The sequence below is a fragment of the Furipterus horrens genome, unplaced genomic scaffold (genome assembly GCF_987537825.1).
Source record: "Furipterus horrens unplaced genomic scaffold, mFurHor1.1.pri manual_scaffold_5, whole genome shotgun sequence".
Classification (NCBI taxonomy): domain Eukaryota; kingdom Metazoa; phylum Chordata; class Mammalia; order Chiroptera; family Furipteridae; genus Furipterus; species Furipterus horrens.
In genome coordinates, this window is record NW_028327175.1 from 159,731,597 (window position 1) to 159,750,939 (window position 19,343).

A 19,343-nucleotide genomic window follows, 5' to 3' on the forward strand; every position below is an offset into this window, starting at 1 on the left:
TTTCTTCTTTGCCCTTTGACCTCTTTGGAGTCATGAGCCATTGGAGTGCGTCAGTTTACATTCTTTAAGGCCTTGTTCATGCCAGGCGCTGACATGTGTGATCTGATTGCCTCCTCTGCCTTCCAACCCTAGTTTAGGAGCAAAGAAAGGGCTTAGTAAAGCCCTTTAGGGCTTTAGATGTAAATAAGCTTACATCTAAAGGGCTTAGATGTAAAACTAGATCTAACATTAAAGAACAAGTGGCATGAGACAGTAAGCCCTATTATTGCCAAAATTATATAGAGACTGCCCTTAATTTATATGTGCCCTACTGAGGCAGGTGGTCCCTGGGAGGTGGCAGCCTTGGCTGTGAGGCCTCACTGCCTTCTGCACCTCCTGCTGGAATTTCAGCTCTTCCTTCCCTTCCCCAGTGCCTGGTCCTCCACTGCCTGCTCCCTTTTGGTGGCTCCCTCCTTTATTATGGCTTCTCCTCTCAGCAGCACAGAGTGAGGGAGAGGTAAGATCATGGGGAACCCCCATTCCTCCTCCCTTCCCTGAAATTCCTCTTGCCCTCACTTTGGGTCCCGTGGGGTCACTCCCACACTATCTCTGGGAAAGACCCCAGGCCAGGGAATGACTGGGAGATGCCTGGCTCAATTCCTGGTGGACAGCTGTGGGCCCTGAAAGGCTGCTAGGACCAGAACTAGAAGCCATTGTCTAGGACAAAGCTCCATGTCACCTCTGTGAGCCTGTGCCTCGTTCTGAAGGCTCTGAAAAAATGGGATACCTGGGCTGGCCGTATTAGCCACTCTTGCCAACAGTTTGCAGCCATGAGCAGTGGAGCTCTTTTTAGATAGTGCTTTGGCACAGGGTGTACTCCTGAGTATACCCCAGCAGGAAGCAGCTGCACCCCAACCCTACATAGCTCTTCATCTCTAGAGTCCCCAAGCCCATATCCCAGGATCCCAGTCTGCATTCATCATTCCTGGCCTCTCAGCTACAGCTGCAACCCTAGGCCTGGGGTGCTGTCTGCGGTCGCCTGAGCAGGAAGTCTCCACTGCCAGAGCCCCATGTCCTGGGTGCATTCTGGGGAGCACTGGCTTCTGTTCTGACTGGCCTCTGGCTAATGAGTCAGCCTGGCTTGAGGATGGGTCTGGGTCCCACCTAGGGCTGAGATCTGGAAAGATAATCACCCTGATGCCATGAGGACACAGCCCTGGGAGGCAGGTTCTGACTCTTGGTTCAAAGGGAGAAAGGCCCAGAGAGGGAGAGGAAGGAAAACCAGGGAGAGGAGTATGTTGGGTGGAGGTGATTTGCTCTTGACTCCTCTTTTTCTCTAGGTTACTTTCCTTGGTTTTCAGAGTAAGCGTGAGTCACTCTTATCCTTAAACCTTGGAAGGCTCTGTTGTGGAATGGGATCACTGGAGTCCCTTCTTTGGCCTGACATGCATGTGAAGCAATATAGTTTCTCAGATTCATTCCCCCAACAGATATATTGGGTCAGTCCCTGTGCGAGTGGAGGGTCTAATGGGGTGAAGCCTAACTCTGTGCACCCTTCAGGGCTCCCGTGAGCCTTCTCTGATTTCCCAGGAGGACGTGACTGCTCTGCCTCTTTTCAGAATGTCCTTATGTTATCTGTTACACTACTTCCCGTCTGCCTGCCCCCAAACTTCCCAGGGAGAGTCCAGGCTTGGGCAGCGCTCTCTTCCAGGGCTTCATATGTTTGTGGTCATTCTCAATGAGAAAGCCCACTTTTCCCTGGCTGGGTTAAATAGCTGGGGCTTGCAAAGCTCCCAGCTTACGTCTTTCTCAGCCTAGAATGTGCTCTGTGTGTGTGGGAGTCTTTAATTTTTATTTTGCCATAGGAATGTTGAAGATCACCTAGGGTGAGAGAGAAAGTGACAAGATAGATTTCTAGAAGCTTTACAGTGTAAAGAACAGACAATATGTGGGAGTCTTTTTAATCAAGTTTCTGTCACCCTTGGTGATAGGAGGGTAGCAAAACAGACTTGTGTGTCCACTTTGCTTCTTAGAGAGATTTGTTTTCTAAAGGCCACGTTTCCCACCTCTGGACCTGGCTGGAGGGCCTGCTCAGGCAGGCCTGGGAAATACTTCCCCAAGTCTCCCCCTGGCTCTGCCTACGCAGCCACGGAAAAGCTTGAGGGAAGCAGAGAGAGAGCAATTTTATTAGAGAAACCGTAATGAAGAAGACATTACTGTGTGGCAGTGGGGTCATGGCAGGTCCGCGGGACAGGAGGGCTGGTTAATAAATGGTGCTTGTTACACTACAAACTGAAGCAGGCTGTCTCAGAGAAGGTCATGGATCAAGGACTGCAACTAACCGAGTTCTCTACACTTGATCATCAGTTTTCAAAAAGAAGTCCAGGGTCAACCAGAGTTGACAGCAAAGTACCAGTGACAAAGACCAGGAACTGGCTTCTTTGTTGGCAGTAGGAGGCAGCCTCTGCTGCTTTCCTAAGGGCTGGCTTTATTTGGGATTGAAGGGAGCCCCATTCCGCAAGCACAGGCTGCCTGGAGTTAGGACCGGGGCCAGGTCAATGGCACCAGAGTTCAGGGCCCCCAAAGCTTAGAATACTGCCCTGTAATCCTGGAGCTGGGTCTGGCACTCTCCGGGGGAGAAAAAATGGCACCTCTATCAGTTTGGGTTGGGGGCACTGTTGGCGCCTCCTGGCTCTGGTCTGTCCTGCTTTAGGGGCAGGAGTGGTGGGACGACAGGCACTGAGCTTTCTGGGGGAAGTGGGAGAAGAGATTGTTTTCTCCCAAATGAAGTCAGTGAATATTAATTGAACTATCTCTAGTTAGTGGCAGGATGGTTAGGGCACAGGATTTTTTATGAAGGGTGGTCTCTACTTTCAGAAAGTAACAATGTGAGAGTGGGAAGGGACAGCACCCAATGTGAGACACCTTAGACCTGTGCTGCCCAATACGATGGCCTCTAGCTGTGTGTGGTCAAATTTAAATTAATTAAAGTGAAATAAAGTTAAAAAATGTAGTTCCTTTGACACAAAAGCCACACTTCCAGAGCTTGGTAGTCACATGTGGCTGGTGGCTACCATATTGAATGTTACCAACATCACAGAGCATTCTTTTGGCACCTTTGTATTTTGCAAAGACATTTCAGAGCAGTTCTCTCCCAGGTCTTTGCAAAAGGCTGGTCTGGAAGCCTTTGTGGCAGGGTAGACGGACAAGTTTTGTTGTGAATCCTGATGACTCTGCCTCTCCTACGAGCCATGTCACTCATCGAGCCCGGCCTATAAAGTGAGACTCGTCATTTCTGGGATGTGTGAGGGAGTATGAAGGTTAAGGGAGGTGATGTAAGCCGAGCCCTTCGCGGGAGGTTGGCACAGCATAATCGTTCCATCAATGGCAGCGGGCTTTACTGTACTACAGGTACAAAATTAGGCTCGAAAAGGGGAAGTGACGTGACCAAGGTCACTGAACTAATAAATGGAGGCTTATAATTGCCAACTCCCATCTCTTGTCTTGCCTCTACTGCTCCTTCCAGCCCCTTTCTGGACAGAGGAGAAGCTAGTACAGAGTGGGCTGAGTAGGAGGCAGTCTGCAGGGTGGGCTTGCTTGGCCCAGGGCCAGGCAGGATTGGCCTGGGACAGAAGGGCTGATGGGTGTGAAGCCAGGGTTTTTTGGCTGGGCGCAAGAACCCTGCTAGCTCTATCTTATTTAAAATCTCTCTCAGGCTTTGGAATTTAGCCACTCCCCACATCTCTTCAAGCGAGAAACTCAGAAAGGGACTTTGTTTGGGCCCAACAAAGCCCTGGAGCTTCGAGTGCCCCATGAGATAGTTTTAGAATGAATGAAGCAGTTCTTGGGACCTTCCAGGAAACACTGGTTCCTCCAGGAAGCCCATCCTGATCTCTGACAATTCCTTTCTTCCCCTCGCTTTTGGTCAAATCCCTAGAGTCCTCTGTACCTCTCCAGCTTGCTTCCCATAGACCACGGGGTTTCTTCACCTTCTTTGTGCCAGCACATTTCACTTAGAGGTTAACAGAAGTAAAGGCATGACCTTTTTTCCACCCCAGTTGAAAGACTCCCTGAACTCATCTGTAGGACTGCAGAGGTCATTTCTAGCCTCTCTCAATTTCCATTCCCCCAGTCTTACCCCATGCCTAGTCCTGTGACCCCTTATCAGGGCCTGGAACACAGTAGGTGCCTGGTTTGTGCCTTTTGGAGTGAAAATGGGCCATCCAAGTCCCCTCTAAGTGCAGACTTGCTCCAGCTGGGGGTGAGCCAGTCTGTGGAGGGGACCAATGACCAGATGCTTCCTGAAGGAGGAGACACAGGTGCTGGAATGCCTCACAGGGCCTCCTGCTTCCTAGCAGCTGCATGGAGCTGGGCTTCTCCCTAAAGAGGAGGAAGGTGGGTCCCAGGCTGCAGGGCTCAGAGGGAACTTCCAGGCCCCTGTCACACAGGGCTGCAGGGCTCCTATGCAGCCTATTTAGGACACCATGTGGCTTGTGAAGCCTGGGGCTTTGGGCCTGGCCTGTAGGTTGCTAGGAGCATGTTCTTTCCGACTATGGCCCCACATGGGCATGGCTTTGTGCCGCCTGCCCCCTGCCCTGTTTAGCTGAAGCTGTCCTGCTTAACAAATAGTCCATTTACTTCCTGCGCTAGAGCGGGAGTGGTTGGCCGCCTGGTGAAAGGCTATAATTAGCAGAGAAGCGTGGATATGATTGCACACTGGCATTGACAGTTAATTTTATATTCAGATGGAAACATAAACTGGTGTCATCAGAGATGTAAATATCATTTGGAAATCTTGAAGTTTCTGGGACGGGTTATGCTGGCCTCTCCCCATGCCCACTGCCCCTCAAACATTTGAATAAAGAGCCCAAGTCAGCCTGTGCTGTGTGGGGAGCTGTTTTGGGGGTTGCCTGCCAGGCCTCAGGGAGGGCTGGGATGGCAGAACCTCTGGTTGGACCAGGAGAAACGGGCCTGTGATGGCTGGGTACACAGTGGGGGGAAGTCAGGAGGCTTGGGTTTGCATTTACCACGATAGCTTTTCCTCTGGCTGCAAATGCTGCAAGGCTGACTAGTGAGGAAAATGCGATGCTTTGCAACAGGATGGGGATCAGCGGAAGCTTTGTTTCCTGCAGGCAAGGCTGTTCTGGAGTGGGCCCTGGGGCTCTGGAGAGCTTGTAAAAACAGGAGAAGCCACTGACTGCATTTATGGAGAGGGCTGGGGTCAGTTCTGCTCAGAACTGGGGCTAGAAACAGCTCTGGGGTTTTGGACTTGGTTTCCAAAGCAGGATACCTTATCTCAAAAGCATGGCGGTGGGGTTGGGGCGGGCGGGGCGAGAGGAGGGAGCCAGGCTAGGGCCACGGCCATCCTGCCTGAGAAGAATTTTTTCTTTTCTTTTCTTTTTTTTTTTTTTACAACAGGAAACATAGAAAGCTCAAAAGTATATGAATCGATTCTGAAAATATTAGGATGTTCTGCTATTGGTTCAGTAAGAGCATCAGAATTACTTTGCATCAAGATGGAAAATGAAACCCCACTTCTGTAGCCCTCAGTTCACCTCATCCTTGCACATTTAATTCACTCCCTGCCTGGGCTCTGAAGACTTCACTTCTCCGTGGGGCTATTCTTCACCCATAATCCTTAGCTTTGAGGTGGGGGGATGTTTAGGCTCTGTGTCCGGTTCAAGGTTAGGGTTGAGTGAGTGACTCCTTTTAAGTGCTGTAATTCGGAAGAGGGGGATTTGGGTTTTTAAAGCTGCTTGCCATGTTCTCAGAGGACTCACAGGGCTTAAGTGGACCTTGACCAATGATTTCACCATGTTCTGGGTTTTGGAGCATGACCTGACCAGATAGCCTCTGGTTATTCTTTCTCTATCAAAAGTAGATTTTATTTCTTGTGATCACCATTTTCCTGTGTAGGGCTCTGTGTGTGTGTCCTACCTTATAAATTTTAAAATTTACCCAAGAGGGTAAATTTGATGACATCACTTTTCTCACAGTTTCCTTGATATGGGCTTGTTAATAAGTGGCTCACCTCCAAGTGTGTCAATGCCTTCAGCACCTCCTGGTCTGTGTGTACCGGAAAGACTTTCCTTTTAGCCTGGGGGGAGTGGATCCCTGTAATCTCAGATTATTTTTACAAATTAAGGGAATGGTGTTTAGCGGTGAATTACAGCAAACTGCTGGGCCTGACAGCAATGGCTTCCTGGTAATCCTGTTATCCGGTGTTTCTAATTATGCTTGGTCTGTCTGACTTTTGCCATCCTTGCCATTTGTCAAAGCTTAAGGGAAGCAGGCACTTCCCATTACCCAGGACAGTCTGGGCACTCTTTAGCAGGAAGTCAAGGGGATCTGCCCGGAGGACACACTATAGCCGGTTAGGGCCACAGGAGACCAGTAACCAGAGGGGCAGCCTCCTCGATGTTCCGGATATTGACTCAAGGGTATCTATGTTGAAGGCATATCTTGCCAGCATCTTATCTGTATTATCTCTCACATCCTTCACTGGGACCATAGCTGATAGTGTAACAGAACCCACAGGCTGTCCGGATTGAAATAGAACTCACGGGCTGTTCAGTTATTAGGGGCCCAATTGCCTGCTGCCAGAAGCATAACTCTCAATACCAGAGTTTGGTGAAAAGAAAAAGAATTGTTTATTTAATGGTTATATAGATTTAGATTATTTGCAGATTTTTGCCGTTAAGTCTTATTTTCTTTAAAACACCCACAAACACATAGTTCTGCCTCCCCCTACCAAACCAGGCTAGTTTTAGAAAAGTCAGATACAGTCTTCCTACTTCCCAAACACAGTTTAGCTTTACTGGCAGCTCCCAATTATTCGATCCTGATTGGGGAGGTTTGCCTGTGCTGCTGGTGCTCTCCAGCTCTTAGTGCAGAACCACGTGGAATTCCCAGCCTCCTTCTAAACTGCATGGAGTTCTCCCTTTTCTTTCAAAGCCGCATGGTGTTCTCTCCATTCTCAAAGCCACATGGTGTTCTCCCCTAAAATGTCTGCCACTTATTTTTAAATCCCTGTGTCCTCTGACTCAGTGGGCATGGTAACCAGTTCTGACCATTCACAGATCCTTGCACAGGCTCTGTGTGCTCTTTCCGTACCATTCCATGGTCCAAAACCCCTCCCATCTTCTTGGGGCCTTTGAAGAACCAAATCCACTAGCCACAGGCATGTGAAGGCATCCTGAAAGCTGTTTCCCTTCCCCATCCCCCAACCACAGGCTCTGGGGATTTTTGGAGACCCCCACTCTGTAACAATTGCACCATGGCTTTCGCTCCCACATTGCCTTCCGCTCAGTGGAGAAGTTCAGTGTCTAATGATTTGTCCCTGCCCTCAGGAATGTGTGGCCTGGGAAGTCAGAATTCTCAGAGAGGCAGGAGACTGGGTGAACAGCATCACCTGAAACCCAAGAGGGTCTTGTTAGGAAGCCCAGCTTGCATCCATTCAACAGATGTTAATTGTGAATGCTGGTTGTGCTTCCTAAATGTCAGTACTGCCCTGGGTGCTGGAGGTGTCTGAGACAGTTGAAAAAAATCCCTCCTGGTATGGAGCTTGTATTCTTGTGGCGAAGAAAACAATTGAAAAATAAAAGGAAAAAATCGTATGTTAAATGCTGGTAAGTGCAAAGGAGAACAACAAAACAGGGAAATGGGATCAGGAGTGTTAGAAGGCAGGATTCTTTTTAAAATAAGATGGCCCCGAAAGGCCTCACTGGTCATAATTGAGCAAGGGCAGGAGGGAGGTGAGGGAGTGACCCACGTGGATTTCAGGAGGAAGAGCATTCCAGGCAATAGGAACAGCCTGTGCAAAGGCCCAGGTTCTCTGACCCTCTAAAGGGCATTCCCCCTGACTCTCCAGTACTTTTCTCTAAATTTCCAAATAGGGACCACAGACTGGGTGGATTAAACAACAGAAATTTATTGTCACAGTTCTGAAGGCTAGAAGCCTAGTATCAAGACGTTGGCAGAGTCAATTTCTTCTGAGGCCTCTGTCTTTGGTTTGTAGGTGGCTGCCTTCCCCCTGTGTCTCCACATGGTCTTCCCATTGTGTGTGTCTGTGTCTTAATCTTCTCTTCTTGTAAGGACAACAGTCATATTGGGTTAAGGCCCACCCACATGACCTCATTTTAACCTAATCACCTCTTTAAAAGCCCTGTCTCCTAATACAGTCACGTACTGAGGTACCAGGGGTTAGGACTTCAGTATAAGAATTTTAGGATAATATAATTCAGCCCCTAACAGGTTCCCTCCATGTACGGTCATCTGGGGCAGATCCCCAGTGGCAGGCACCAGAGCCCTCAAATAAACTCTATGGCGGAAAATCAAGTGACTTCCAGTCCTTTCCATCTCTCACCCCCTGCTTTCTCTCTGCAGCTGATTGGGACCCTGGTCCTGTCAGTGGGGATCTATGCAGAGGTTGAGCGGCAGAAATACAAAACCCTTGAAATTGCCTTTCTGGCCCCGGCCATTATCCTCATCCTCCTCGGAATCATCATGTTCATCGTCTCCTTCATTGGTGTGCTGGCCTCCCTTCGTGACAACCTGTGCCTTCTTCAAGTGGTGAGTTGGTCCCATGCACCCCCCCAGCTGGTGTTGGGGGCTCCTTCAGGCAGTTCTGTTTATTCAGTCCTTGCCTCAAGCCATCTCTTCCAGAGGGCTTCCAGGATGAGCCTATCTGTCCATGGTGGCCCAAGAGTGCCCAGGCTGCCTCTGCTTCTTCATGGAAAGGCTGATTTGAATACCATTCTTCCTACTTACTTAAAACCTGTGTTGGTCTAAAGTCTCAGTTGGAAGTGGGAGAAGCCACACTCAAATAAGAGCAAGCAAAACCAAAGAAAGTTGGTAGTGAGTTCTTAGCTCATAAAACCAGGAAACCCATACTGGGTGTAGACAGAGCCTTGGACTCTCTCTCCTGCTCCCAACCGGATGCCTGGCATTGTCCTCGCTTTTCCTGTGCAGTGGTCACCAGCAGCCTTACACCAAAGGCGTCCTATGGCTCTTGGTCCCAGGAAATCTTTCTTGGTAACTCTGGCCAAAGTCCCAGGACTCTGAAGGGCCTGTCCTGGGGTCAGGGGGTGGGGTCAGCCCCACCTGCCTCCCGTACTATGGGGTGAAGAGTGGCTCCCCAAAGCTGGAGGTATCAGGTAGGCAGATGCATTTGCTCTGTACCCACATGTGTGATTGACCTCATTGTCTTCCTCACATGGGAAGCCCCTAAAATCCCCTATAAGCAGGGCCTCAGAGCTGCCTGAGGCTGAAACTGGCTGGCATCAGTTTGGACAATGCCTATTCTTCAATAAAGGGCAGGAGTGGGGTTCATGTTTTCTAAGCCTCAGGCATCCCCTCACCCACTCTGGGGGTCTGGGAAGCCACTTCCGAGGGGCTCTGCCGGCACAGCTGGAAATGCTGCCCTACCATGCCCATTAAGCCAGGCCTGTCCCCTCTGGGACCAACTCTCCTTGTGGGGGCTGGGGGAGTGGGGTGTGTTTTTCCACCTGGCTCCTGCTGAGGAGCCTTGGGACAAACCTCATTCACAGTCTGGCTTGGACACCCTTCCTGACCATTGGCTCCAAAGAAGGGTTTCCCTCAGAATGCCTGTTCACATTCTGTGTCCTCACAGGAGAAGGCGGTGAGAGGCCCAGGAGCAGTAAGAGCTCTGACAGAGATGATTCTCCTATTGCACTTGACCTTAGAGCAGATGGCACTTCCTCTGCCCCTCTAGATGAATCTCTGAATTTTGTTTTTCAGTTTATGTACATCCTTGGGATTTGCCTCGTAATCGAGCTCATTGGTGGCATAGTGGCCTTGATCTTCCGGAACCAGGTGGGCCTGTGACGTATTTATCAACCCCTGAATATGCTGAGCACCCACTGCGTGTGTTCCCTGGGCTATAAAACTGGGCATGTGCAGAGAGCAGGATGTACAATTCCTCATGGAGCACTTATTTTGCTGGGGAGATGGGCACTGACAAAGGAAACCAGAGAACCAGTAAACAAGACAGGGTAACGGGTGAGTGCATGGGGTTCAGATGTGGAGGACAGTAATGAAGTAATGAAAAGGAGCCTATTGGGTAAGGCTCAGAGGGAGCAGAGGTCCAGGAAGAGGGAACTACAGAGGCAGAAAGGAGCTTGGCAGGTGTGTGGACCAGTGTGGATGCCACGTGGCTGAAGGATGTATGTGATGGAGAGGGATGGAAGGTGGAGTTGGAGGGCTGGCAAGTGCAGGTCATGTGGGTTCTTGGGGCCCATGGTTTAGGAGCTCGGACTTTTCTCTAATGGCAGTGGGAAGCCTTTGCATAGTTTTATGGGGAAAGTGATGTGATCTGACTTACATTTTACTTCCTGAAAGGGAGGATGCGGGGAGACCAGTGATTTGGAGTATGCTTTGGAGGCAGTGTCAGTAGGACTTCACGTGCTGGGATAAAAGGGTGAGGGCAAGAGAAAGGCTGAGAGGGCCATGTGGCATCAGGCCTGCTGGAAAGGTTTGCAGAATCAGGGCCCCTTTGAGCTAGAAGGGTTCTCAGGACTCCTGGTCTCTCAGACCTTCCATTGCAGGCCATGTGGCCTCACACTAGCTGTGCGACCTCAGGCAAATGCTTAACCTCTTGGAAGGCCCTAGGGCCTAGCTCATGGAGTTTGGGGTGAATATTTGGTGAGAACATGCATGTGCAGAACCTGGCAGGGTCCTGGCCCCAACTGGACCTTCATTACATGTTAACTCCTTTGTCCCAAAGCCTGAAGAAGAGAAGGGACTTGCCCAAGATCCCACAGGAAGCTAGTGACTGTGCAGGGCTGGCTGCCAACTCAGAGATTCGTCATTTCTCCCACAAATTCCTTTGTCTTCCTCCCATTGACATTGGTGGCAGGGCTTGAGGAGCATGGCTTGTTTACGGAAGCTCAGTTCACTCTGTCCATTCCCCTGCCTCCACCTTTCAACCCCCAGACTGCTCAGTTCCTGGCACTCCTGGCCATCCCTGCGGGGTGGGTGCATCAGGGCTGTGGCCAAACTCTGTGTCTTGTCAGAAGTTGAGCCCAAGACAGCAGTCACGTTCCCAGACACCAGGTTCCTGGACACCAGGTCCCAGACACCAGGTTCTCAGACATCAGGTTGTGCAGATCCCTCAAATGACCCAGTGACCGACTCTTGCCAAACTCTTCATGGGTGTAGCTGGGATTCTGGCCCAGATGGGAGTAGCAAACAACCTGTCCTGTCTGGGTCTCTTATGTGTGGGCCTCAACCATAGGCCTGTCTGCACCCCTGGAATCCAGGGCTCTTCCTGTGTTTTGAGCCCCAGGAGAGGGGAGGAGAGATTTCCATTATATCAATGAAGTCAGTGAGTCACAGAGAGGTTAGGAAGCCCTTCCGAGGTCACATAGCGAGAGAGAGGCAGCTTAGTCTTTTTTTCAATTCTCCCCAGCCCCTCAGCTTTATTGAGGTATAATTGACAAATAGAATTATAATTTATTTAATCTCTACAGTGCAATGATTTGGTATATGTATACATTGTGAAGTGATCACCATAGTTAATTAACACATCCATCACCTCATGTAGTTAACTTTATTTTTATTTTTTTGTGAGAATACTTAAGATCTACTGTCTTATTAATCTTTAAGTATATAATGTAGTATTATTAGCTCTAGTCACCATGCTGTATATTAGATCCTCAGAGCTTGTTCATCTTATAACTGGAAGTTTATACCTTTTGTCCAACATCTGCCCATTTCCCAAAACCCCCAGCTCCTGGCAACCACTTTTCTGTTATCTGCTTCTATGGGTTCTACTTTCTCCTCCTCCTCCTTGTCCTCCTCCTCCTCTTCCCTCCCTCCCCACTTCTCCCTCCTCCTCCTCCTTCTTTCTTTTTTTAGATACCACATATAAGTGATACCATACTATTTGTCTTTGTCTGGCTTATTTCAATCAGTATAATGTCCTCCAGATTCATCTATGTTGTCACATATGGCAGGATTTCCTCTTTTTTTATGACTGAATGTCTATATCATGCCATACACACACACACACACACACATACACACACAATACAATATAAACATTGTATTTCTCTTTATCACATTCATCTGTTGACAGACACTGAGGCTGTTTCTATGTCTTGGCTCTTGTGAACAATGCTGCAGTGAACATGGGAGTTCTCTTAATGGCATATAGCTCTTTTAGACAGTGATATCATTTCCTTTGGCTGTGTACCCAGAAGTGGATAGTTTTTGAGGAGACTTTGTGCTGTTTTCCATAATGCTTGTACCAGTTTACATGCCCACCAACAGTGTGCAAGGGTTCCCTTATTTCCTCACCAACATTTGTTATCTCATGTCTTTCTTAATAGACATTCATGTGAGATGATAGCTCATTGTGGTTTTGATCTGCATTTTCCTGGTGATTAGTGATGTTGAGTATCTTTTCATATATCTGTTGGCCATTTGTGTCTTCTTTGGAAAAATATCTATTCAAGTCTCCTGCCAATTGTTGAATCAGACTATTTTTTTCCTTGCTATTGAGTTGTAAGGCTTTAAAAAAAAAATATGTTGGATATTAACCCCTTATCAGATATGTGACTTGTGAATATTTTTTTCTATTCTGTAGCTTGCCTTTTCATTTCTTAAATCGTTTCCTTTGCTGTGAAAAAACTTTTTATTTTGATGCAGTCCCACTTGTTTATTTTTACTTTTGTTGCCTCTGCTTTTGGTGTTAGATTAAAAAAATCATTACCAAGACCAATGTCAAGAAGCTTACTCCCTATGTTTTCTTGTAGAACTTTTACAATATCAGGTCTTAAGTTTAAGCCTTTTATTCGTTTTGAGTTGATTTTTGTGTATGGTGTAAGATAAGGGCACAATTTCATTCTTTTGTATGTGGATACAGTTTTCTCAATATCATTTATTGAAAAGACTTTTCCCCATTGTGTGTTCTTGGTGTCTTTGTTGGAAATAGTTGACTATATATGTGTGGGTTTGTTTCTAGGCTCTCTATCCTGTTCCACTGATTTGTGTCTGGCTTTATAACAATACCATACTGTTTTGATAACTATAGCTTTGTAATATAGTTCGAAATTAGAAAGTGTGATGCCTCCAGCTTCACTTTTCTTACTCAACATTGTTGGAGCTATTTGGGGTCTGTTGAAGTTCTATACAAATTTTAGGATTTATTTTTTCTATTTCTGGAATTTTTTTCTATTTCTGGAATTTTATAGGTATTATATGAATCTGTAGATCACTTTGGGTAGTATGGACATTTAAAAAATATTATTTCTTTAAATCCATGAACAAGGGATATCTTTCCATTTATTTGTGTTGTCTTCAGTTTCTTCCAATGTTTTACAGTTTTCGGTGTACAAGTCTTTCACATCCTTGTTTAAATTTATTCCTAAGTATTTTATTGTTTTTGATGCTATTGTAAATGTTATTGTTTTCTGAATTTCTGTTTTTGGATAGTTTATTGTCAGTGTATAGAAATGCAATTGATTTTTATATGTTATTTTTTGTATCCTGCAACTTTACTGAATTTGTTTATCAGTTCTAACAGGTTGGTATTTTTTTCTGGAGTCTTGAAGATTTTCCATATGTGACATCATGTCATCTGCAAAAAGACAATTTTACTTCTTTCTTTCTAATTTGGATGCTTTTGTTTCCCTTCTTGCCTAATTTTCTTGCTTTGGCTAGGACTTCCAGTACTATGCTGAATAGAAGTGGTGAGAGTGGGCACTGTGCCTCTTCCTGATCTTAGAGGAAAAGCTTTCACCTTTTCATTTTTGAGTATGATGTTAACGTGGACTTGTCATATGTGGTCCTTCTTATGTTGAGGTACTTTCTTTCCATACCTAATTTGTTGACAGTTTTTATCTGTAAAGGATGTTGGATTTTGTCAAATGCTTTTTCTGCATCTATTAATGATCATGTGATTTTTATCTTTCCTTCTGTTAATGTGGTATATCACATTGATTGATTGGCAGATGTTACAGCATCCTTGTGTCCCAGGGATAAATCGCACTTAATCATAATGTATGATTTTTTAATGTTGTTGATTTTGGTTTGCTAATCTTTTGTTGAGGATTTTTGCATCTATGTTCTTCAGAAATATTAGCCTGTCATTTTTTTTTTCTTGTGGGGTCCTTAGTGGTTTTGATATCAATGTAATGCTGACCTCATAAATGAGTTTGGAAGTGGTCCCTTCTCTTCAATATTTGGAAGCAATTTGAGAAGGGTTGGTATTAATTTTTCTTTTAATGCTTGATACAATTTACTAGTAAAGCTGGACTTTTCTATACTGGGAGACTTTTAATTACCAATTCAAGTTCTTTACTCATTATTGGTCTGTTGGGATTTCCTGTTTCTTCATGATTCAGTCTTGGTTTCTCATATGTTTCTAGGAATTTATTCATTTCTTCTGATTTGTCCAGTTTCTTGGTATATAAGTGTTCAAAATAGTCTCTTATGATCCTTTTTATTTCTGTGGTATCAGCTATAATGTCTTCTCTCTCTCCTCCATCCCCTTTCTTTTTTGGTAACATCACTTTCATTTCTGATTTTACTTATTGAATCTTCTCTTTTTTCATAATATTGCTAAAGGTTTGTCAATTTTGTTTATCTCTTTCAAAAACCCATCTCCTAGTTTTATTGATCTTTTTTATTGTCTTTCTAGTCTCTGTTTTATTTATTTCCACTCGGATATTTGTTATTTTCTTCCTTTTACTAGCTTTGACTTAGTTTGTTTTTCTAGTTCTTTGGGGTGTAAAGTTAATTTCAGATTTTTTAAAAATGTAGAATCACTGTAAACATTATCACTATACACTTCCTTCTTAGAACTGTTTAAGTTTTGGTATATTGTGTTTCCATTTTCATTTGTCTCAAGATGTTTTCTTATTTCCCTTTTGCCTTTTTTCTGAGGGGTGCAGGAAACAATTTTTAACTTTAAAAATAATTTTTGAAAATTATTTAAAAACAAATTTGTCTCTCTTAATTTCTGAAAGTGTCTCTCCAAAAGTCAGTCTCCCAAACCCACATTAGCTTCTCTTCAACAAAACCTTGACCCTCACATAGATCTGAATTCCTGGGAGAGGTCGGCTAGAAGTCACCAGTGTTTGAAGTAAAGATATATGTATGTGTTAACATGCTAGGAGGTTCAGCACCGCAAAAAGTGGTCCCTTTTGATTTCTTATTTGCCCCGTTGGTTGTCTTCTTAATCTAGTCTTGCTACGTGCTCCTCTCTTTTCCTCTTTTCTACTTTTCAGACCATCTGCTCTGAGCTGGCAGAGCCAGGGCATGGGTTTATTTTTTTCGGCAGTACGGAGGGAAGAGTTGTTTATCCCATTTGCCCACTGGGATGCTTTTCTGTGCAGCCTGCAGGGCTCCCAGCCGGCCTACGGCTTTCCAGAGATTATGGGTTAGTGCTTTCCTGGCTGCAGCCCAGGTCCAGGCCATGGTCAGCAGCATCAGTGGTTTCAATAAACAGTCCCCTAAATGAACAGGAGTCTGGTTTCCAGCATGCCATTACAAAGGCAGTTTTATTTGTCATTTTCTGGTGCCTTATAGGTCACAGGGGCTGTGAGACTACTCCTTTTCAGTAAGGGAGCTGAGCCATGATGAACCCTGCAGGGGCAGTTTAGTCCTCACCAGAGGCGGATTTAATGGCGGGTGCACTGGGCACACGCCCTGTGCCCCGACTTCTGAAGGGCCCCGCAAAACCCCAACTTTGTACTTTTTTCTAATGACACCAAGTTTAGTTTCATTACTATGTTGCATAAGATATGGTTAACATGTATTTTTATTTTTCTTGTCTCTCTCTTTATTTTAAGGGGCCCAATATTTCCTTCTGCTCCCGGGGCCTCAACCGACCTTAATCCGCCTCTGGTCCTCAAAGATAGGGAGACTGTGGAACTGAGGTCAGGGGTGTAAGTTAGCAGTTACCCCAGACCCTGAGGGAACCACAGGGTGAGGTGTGCACCTTCCCCTTGGACGGGTATCCCCTCACTGGGCCCTGCCAGGGGAGGATCTCAGTATGTAGCCCAGGAAAGACCCTCACCGTCATGGGTCTCAGCCATTTGGGGCTCCTGGTGGGCTATGCTCTCATAAGCCTATAATACATATTTCAAAATAATTGAAAAATGAGATACAAAACAGTAAGCACAGTAAGATTTTGATAATAAGAAAAGTAGTCCTAGAAAACTCTGAAAGGAAATAGAAATATGAGCATACAACTCATATTTCCTCTAAGAGATGGGACTAAGGTGGTTTTTATTTTCTCATTCATATTTTTGCCTTAGTTTCCAAAGTGTCTTTTTCTTTTGTAATAATTGAGGGGAAAATATCACATAAAGAAAAATAATGTTCCTTTCAACTCAAATGCAATGTGATTTTATAAAACAAGAGATGAGCCAATGGTGAGGACAGGGAAGGAGCAGTCCAGTTTGTTAATGGTGGTGGAAAGGGGCAGTGTAAGGTGGAGAAACTGGTGAGGAGCAATCAAGGTGAGCTGCCAGAAGGAGGTGAGTTCCCAATTTTATTTTTTTCTTACCAAGATGAGAAGACAGATATCTCAGAGCCACACTATAACAAATCCAGGCACACTTGTGGTGACAAATGACGACAAATCATCAAGCTAATGACTTCACATTAAGTTCTCAGGAAGATACATAGACCATGGCCACAGCCAGGCTGCAAAAGACAAACAGACTCCCAGGTGTAAGGCAGAAACTCTATCAACCTTTGACCCTGGACGAGGTTTCTGCTGTCAGTTACAACTTGACGGTTAAACTGAAGTGGCTTCTCTGCTTATACAGGGTCTATGGCCACGTGCTGGGGAGCAGAAGGCCCTGAGGGCCTGGGCTTCAGAAGCAGAAGTGCAGCATCTTGACCTCAGCCAGTGGGAGCAAAACCCGAATGGTCTCCGCGATTAGTCTGTGTCTCACCCCTCTTGACCTACCATCATGCCAGCTTATTCTAGGGCCTCTCTTGAGGGCATCAGGGATGTTGGAGGAGGGCAGCTCCTACATGTGTGTTCCCAGTCAGGCAGAGCTGAGCAGGGACACCCACAGGGTGCTGGGCTGTAGCTGGTATATCTGTGTCCCAATCCCAGGCCTCCTTCCCCCTACCACCAGGGCAGGTGGAGGAGAGGCCTCTTTCCTGGCCTTGATCAAAGGGTGTTGTCACATCCAACACTAGGCCAGGGAAATGGTGGGTAGCATGCAACCTGTTTTCTTTCTTCCCTTCTTTCTTCCTTTCCTTCTTCCTACCTTCCTTCCTTCCTTCCTTCCTTCCTTCCTTCCTTCCTTCCCTCCTTCCTTCCCTCCTTTCTTTCTTTCTTTCTTTCTTTCTTTCTTTCTTTCTTTCTTTCTAGCATGGCACTGGCACTGGCTGGCTCTGGGCCTGACCTTGAGGTCAAGGGCAGGGAGAAAGGAGACAGCACCATGGCTCACTTGGCTGAACACCTGAACGTGTATGTCCTTCTACCCAGCACCAAGTAGAGAAAGTTCTGCACCGATCTGATCAGACTCCCACAGCTAGTGCACCCCACTGTGGACAGCTGTTTGGGAGTGAGAGCCAGAGCACCAAATACCTGGGAACCTGAAGCATGACCTCCCCCCAGCACAGGGATTAAACCTATGACCTCGGCCAGATATAAGGACAGAAATGGCAAATATTCCAAAGAACCTTGCAGCTTTCCTCTCCTTTTCTCCCTGCTTCTTGGGTTCTCTTTGGTCGTTGGTTGTCAAATTGGGCCTGTCTCAGAGTTGGAGCAGAGGCTGGGGCCTGGGGGCAAGAGGACAGTCCCCATCTTCTAGGAGGGGCTGAGGGAAGCCCAGAGATGCTGACTGAATGTTATGAAATGCTGACTTCATGTCATGAGAACCAGGCTGGCATTGGTTCCAATGGGGCTGCCAGCAGCCGGGCCTCCCCAGCTTTTGATCTTAGAAGCTGATATGGAACTGAGCCACCTCCAGGAAGCCAGGAAACTAGGACACCTCTGTCCCCAGAGGCCTGGTGGAAGGCTCCAGCTGCTGCCCCTTCCATTCCTCCCACCTCTTCCTGCTCCTCTAGCTTCCCATCCTGGGGGAGCTGCTGCCATGTGCCCCCACCCCTTTCAATTCCTCATTTATTTAAAAACACATCCAACCACCTCTGCTGAGAGAGGTGTTGTGGAGGCTTCGGATATCTTTAAAACTAGATTGAAAAGAAAGAACTACGCAGCTTGAATCCCTTGGCTTAAACAATATGCTCTGAAATTCCCATGCCCTTTGATGTTTGCTTACTCTTTGCTTAATTTAGCCTGGGCCACATGGCCTTGAGGCCATGCCAGCCATTGGTGAGAGGTGGTTTTCTAGTCCTTGCTGGAGCTGCCCCTGCTGGTGTGACCTGGTTTAGAGCAGGGTAGGGGTGGCACTGGTGCATTTGTCCTCTGGACTCAGCAGAGGAAGTCAGAATTCTCTCTTCTCTGCTGTGCTCTGCGAGGCGTATCCTCTGAGTGGCTCCCCAACCCCTCAGAATAAAGCTGAGCAGAGCAGAGCACTTTACAGTTACTACTGACTGTACAACTCACCTGCCTCGCCATACTCTCTCACCCATCCCCCAACCGCTTTGCAGCACAGAGACCACCCAACTGTCCTACGTTTGTCTTGGTGCGTGCATGCACATGCACACATGGTTCCCAAGGCAGTGCGCACATGCATGAGCCAGTATGACACAGAAGGTCCCTGATCAGAACTGGGGCAGCTGCTGCCCATGGAGCCTGGGTCCATCTGTTTTTCCTGCCCATTTCGAGAGGTCTCCAGTGGGCCTTTCTTCCCTGCAGGGTCCCAGCTCACTGTACCAGATGGAAGGGCTGATTTTCACAAAGAGGCCTCTTTTTGAGTCAGCAGCTTTGGAAAGTGCTCAAAGGCACTTGGTTTGGGGAGAGAGGTAAGGGCTGCTCACCGAAGAGGGAGGGAGAGCCTTTTTCCTTCTGGCCTGTGGGCATCCCCTCGGCTGCCCCTGCCCAGTCCTCCTGCCCTCATCCCCCTCCTTCCACCCCCAGCACATGACCCAGAGCAGGGCCTGGGAGATGGCCAGTGGGCTGGGATGGGTGCAGAAGGACACGGTGGACCAGGACTGTGTCTGCAGTGCCTCGAGAGTAGAAGGAAACAGTTGACACACCCTGATGCACGTAGCCTTAGACATGTCCCGACTGACATTGCCCCTTGTACCTCAGCTCAGCCAAGGGCCCCCTGCAGAAGCCACTTAATGCAATGAGCTCATTTCCTGCCCAACTATGGGTGGCAGACTGGCCCCACCCTGGTGTCCTGTTTCTAGACACCCAACCATATCCCAGCTGGCTGACCTGTTCCTCCATCACCCAGAGGTCCAGGCAC

At 47.0% G+C, this 19,343-nt stretch overlaps 1 protein-coding gene across 3 annotated transcripts in view; it reads left to right on the plus strand.

The window, feature by feature from the left end:
- The window catches only part of TSPAN15 (tetraspanin 15), a 54,182-nt gene that overhangs the window by 21,593 nt on the left and 13,246 nt on the right, over positions 1–19,343 (plus strand). For all 3 annotated transcript variants that reach the window (XM_090278127.1, XM_090278129.1, XM_090278128.1), the window contains exons 2-3: positions 8,365–8,550; positions 9,739–9,813. In XM_090278127.1, the coding sequence (XP_090134253.1) occupies positions 8,365–8,550; positions 9,739–9,813 (261 nt within the window). The remainder of the gene's footprint in view (positions 1–8,364; positions 8,551–9,738; positions 9,814–19,343) is intronic.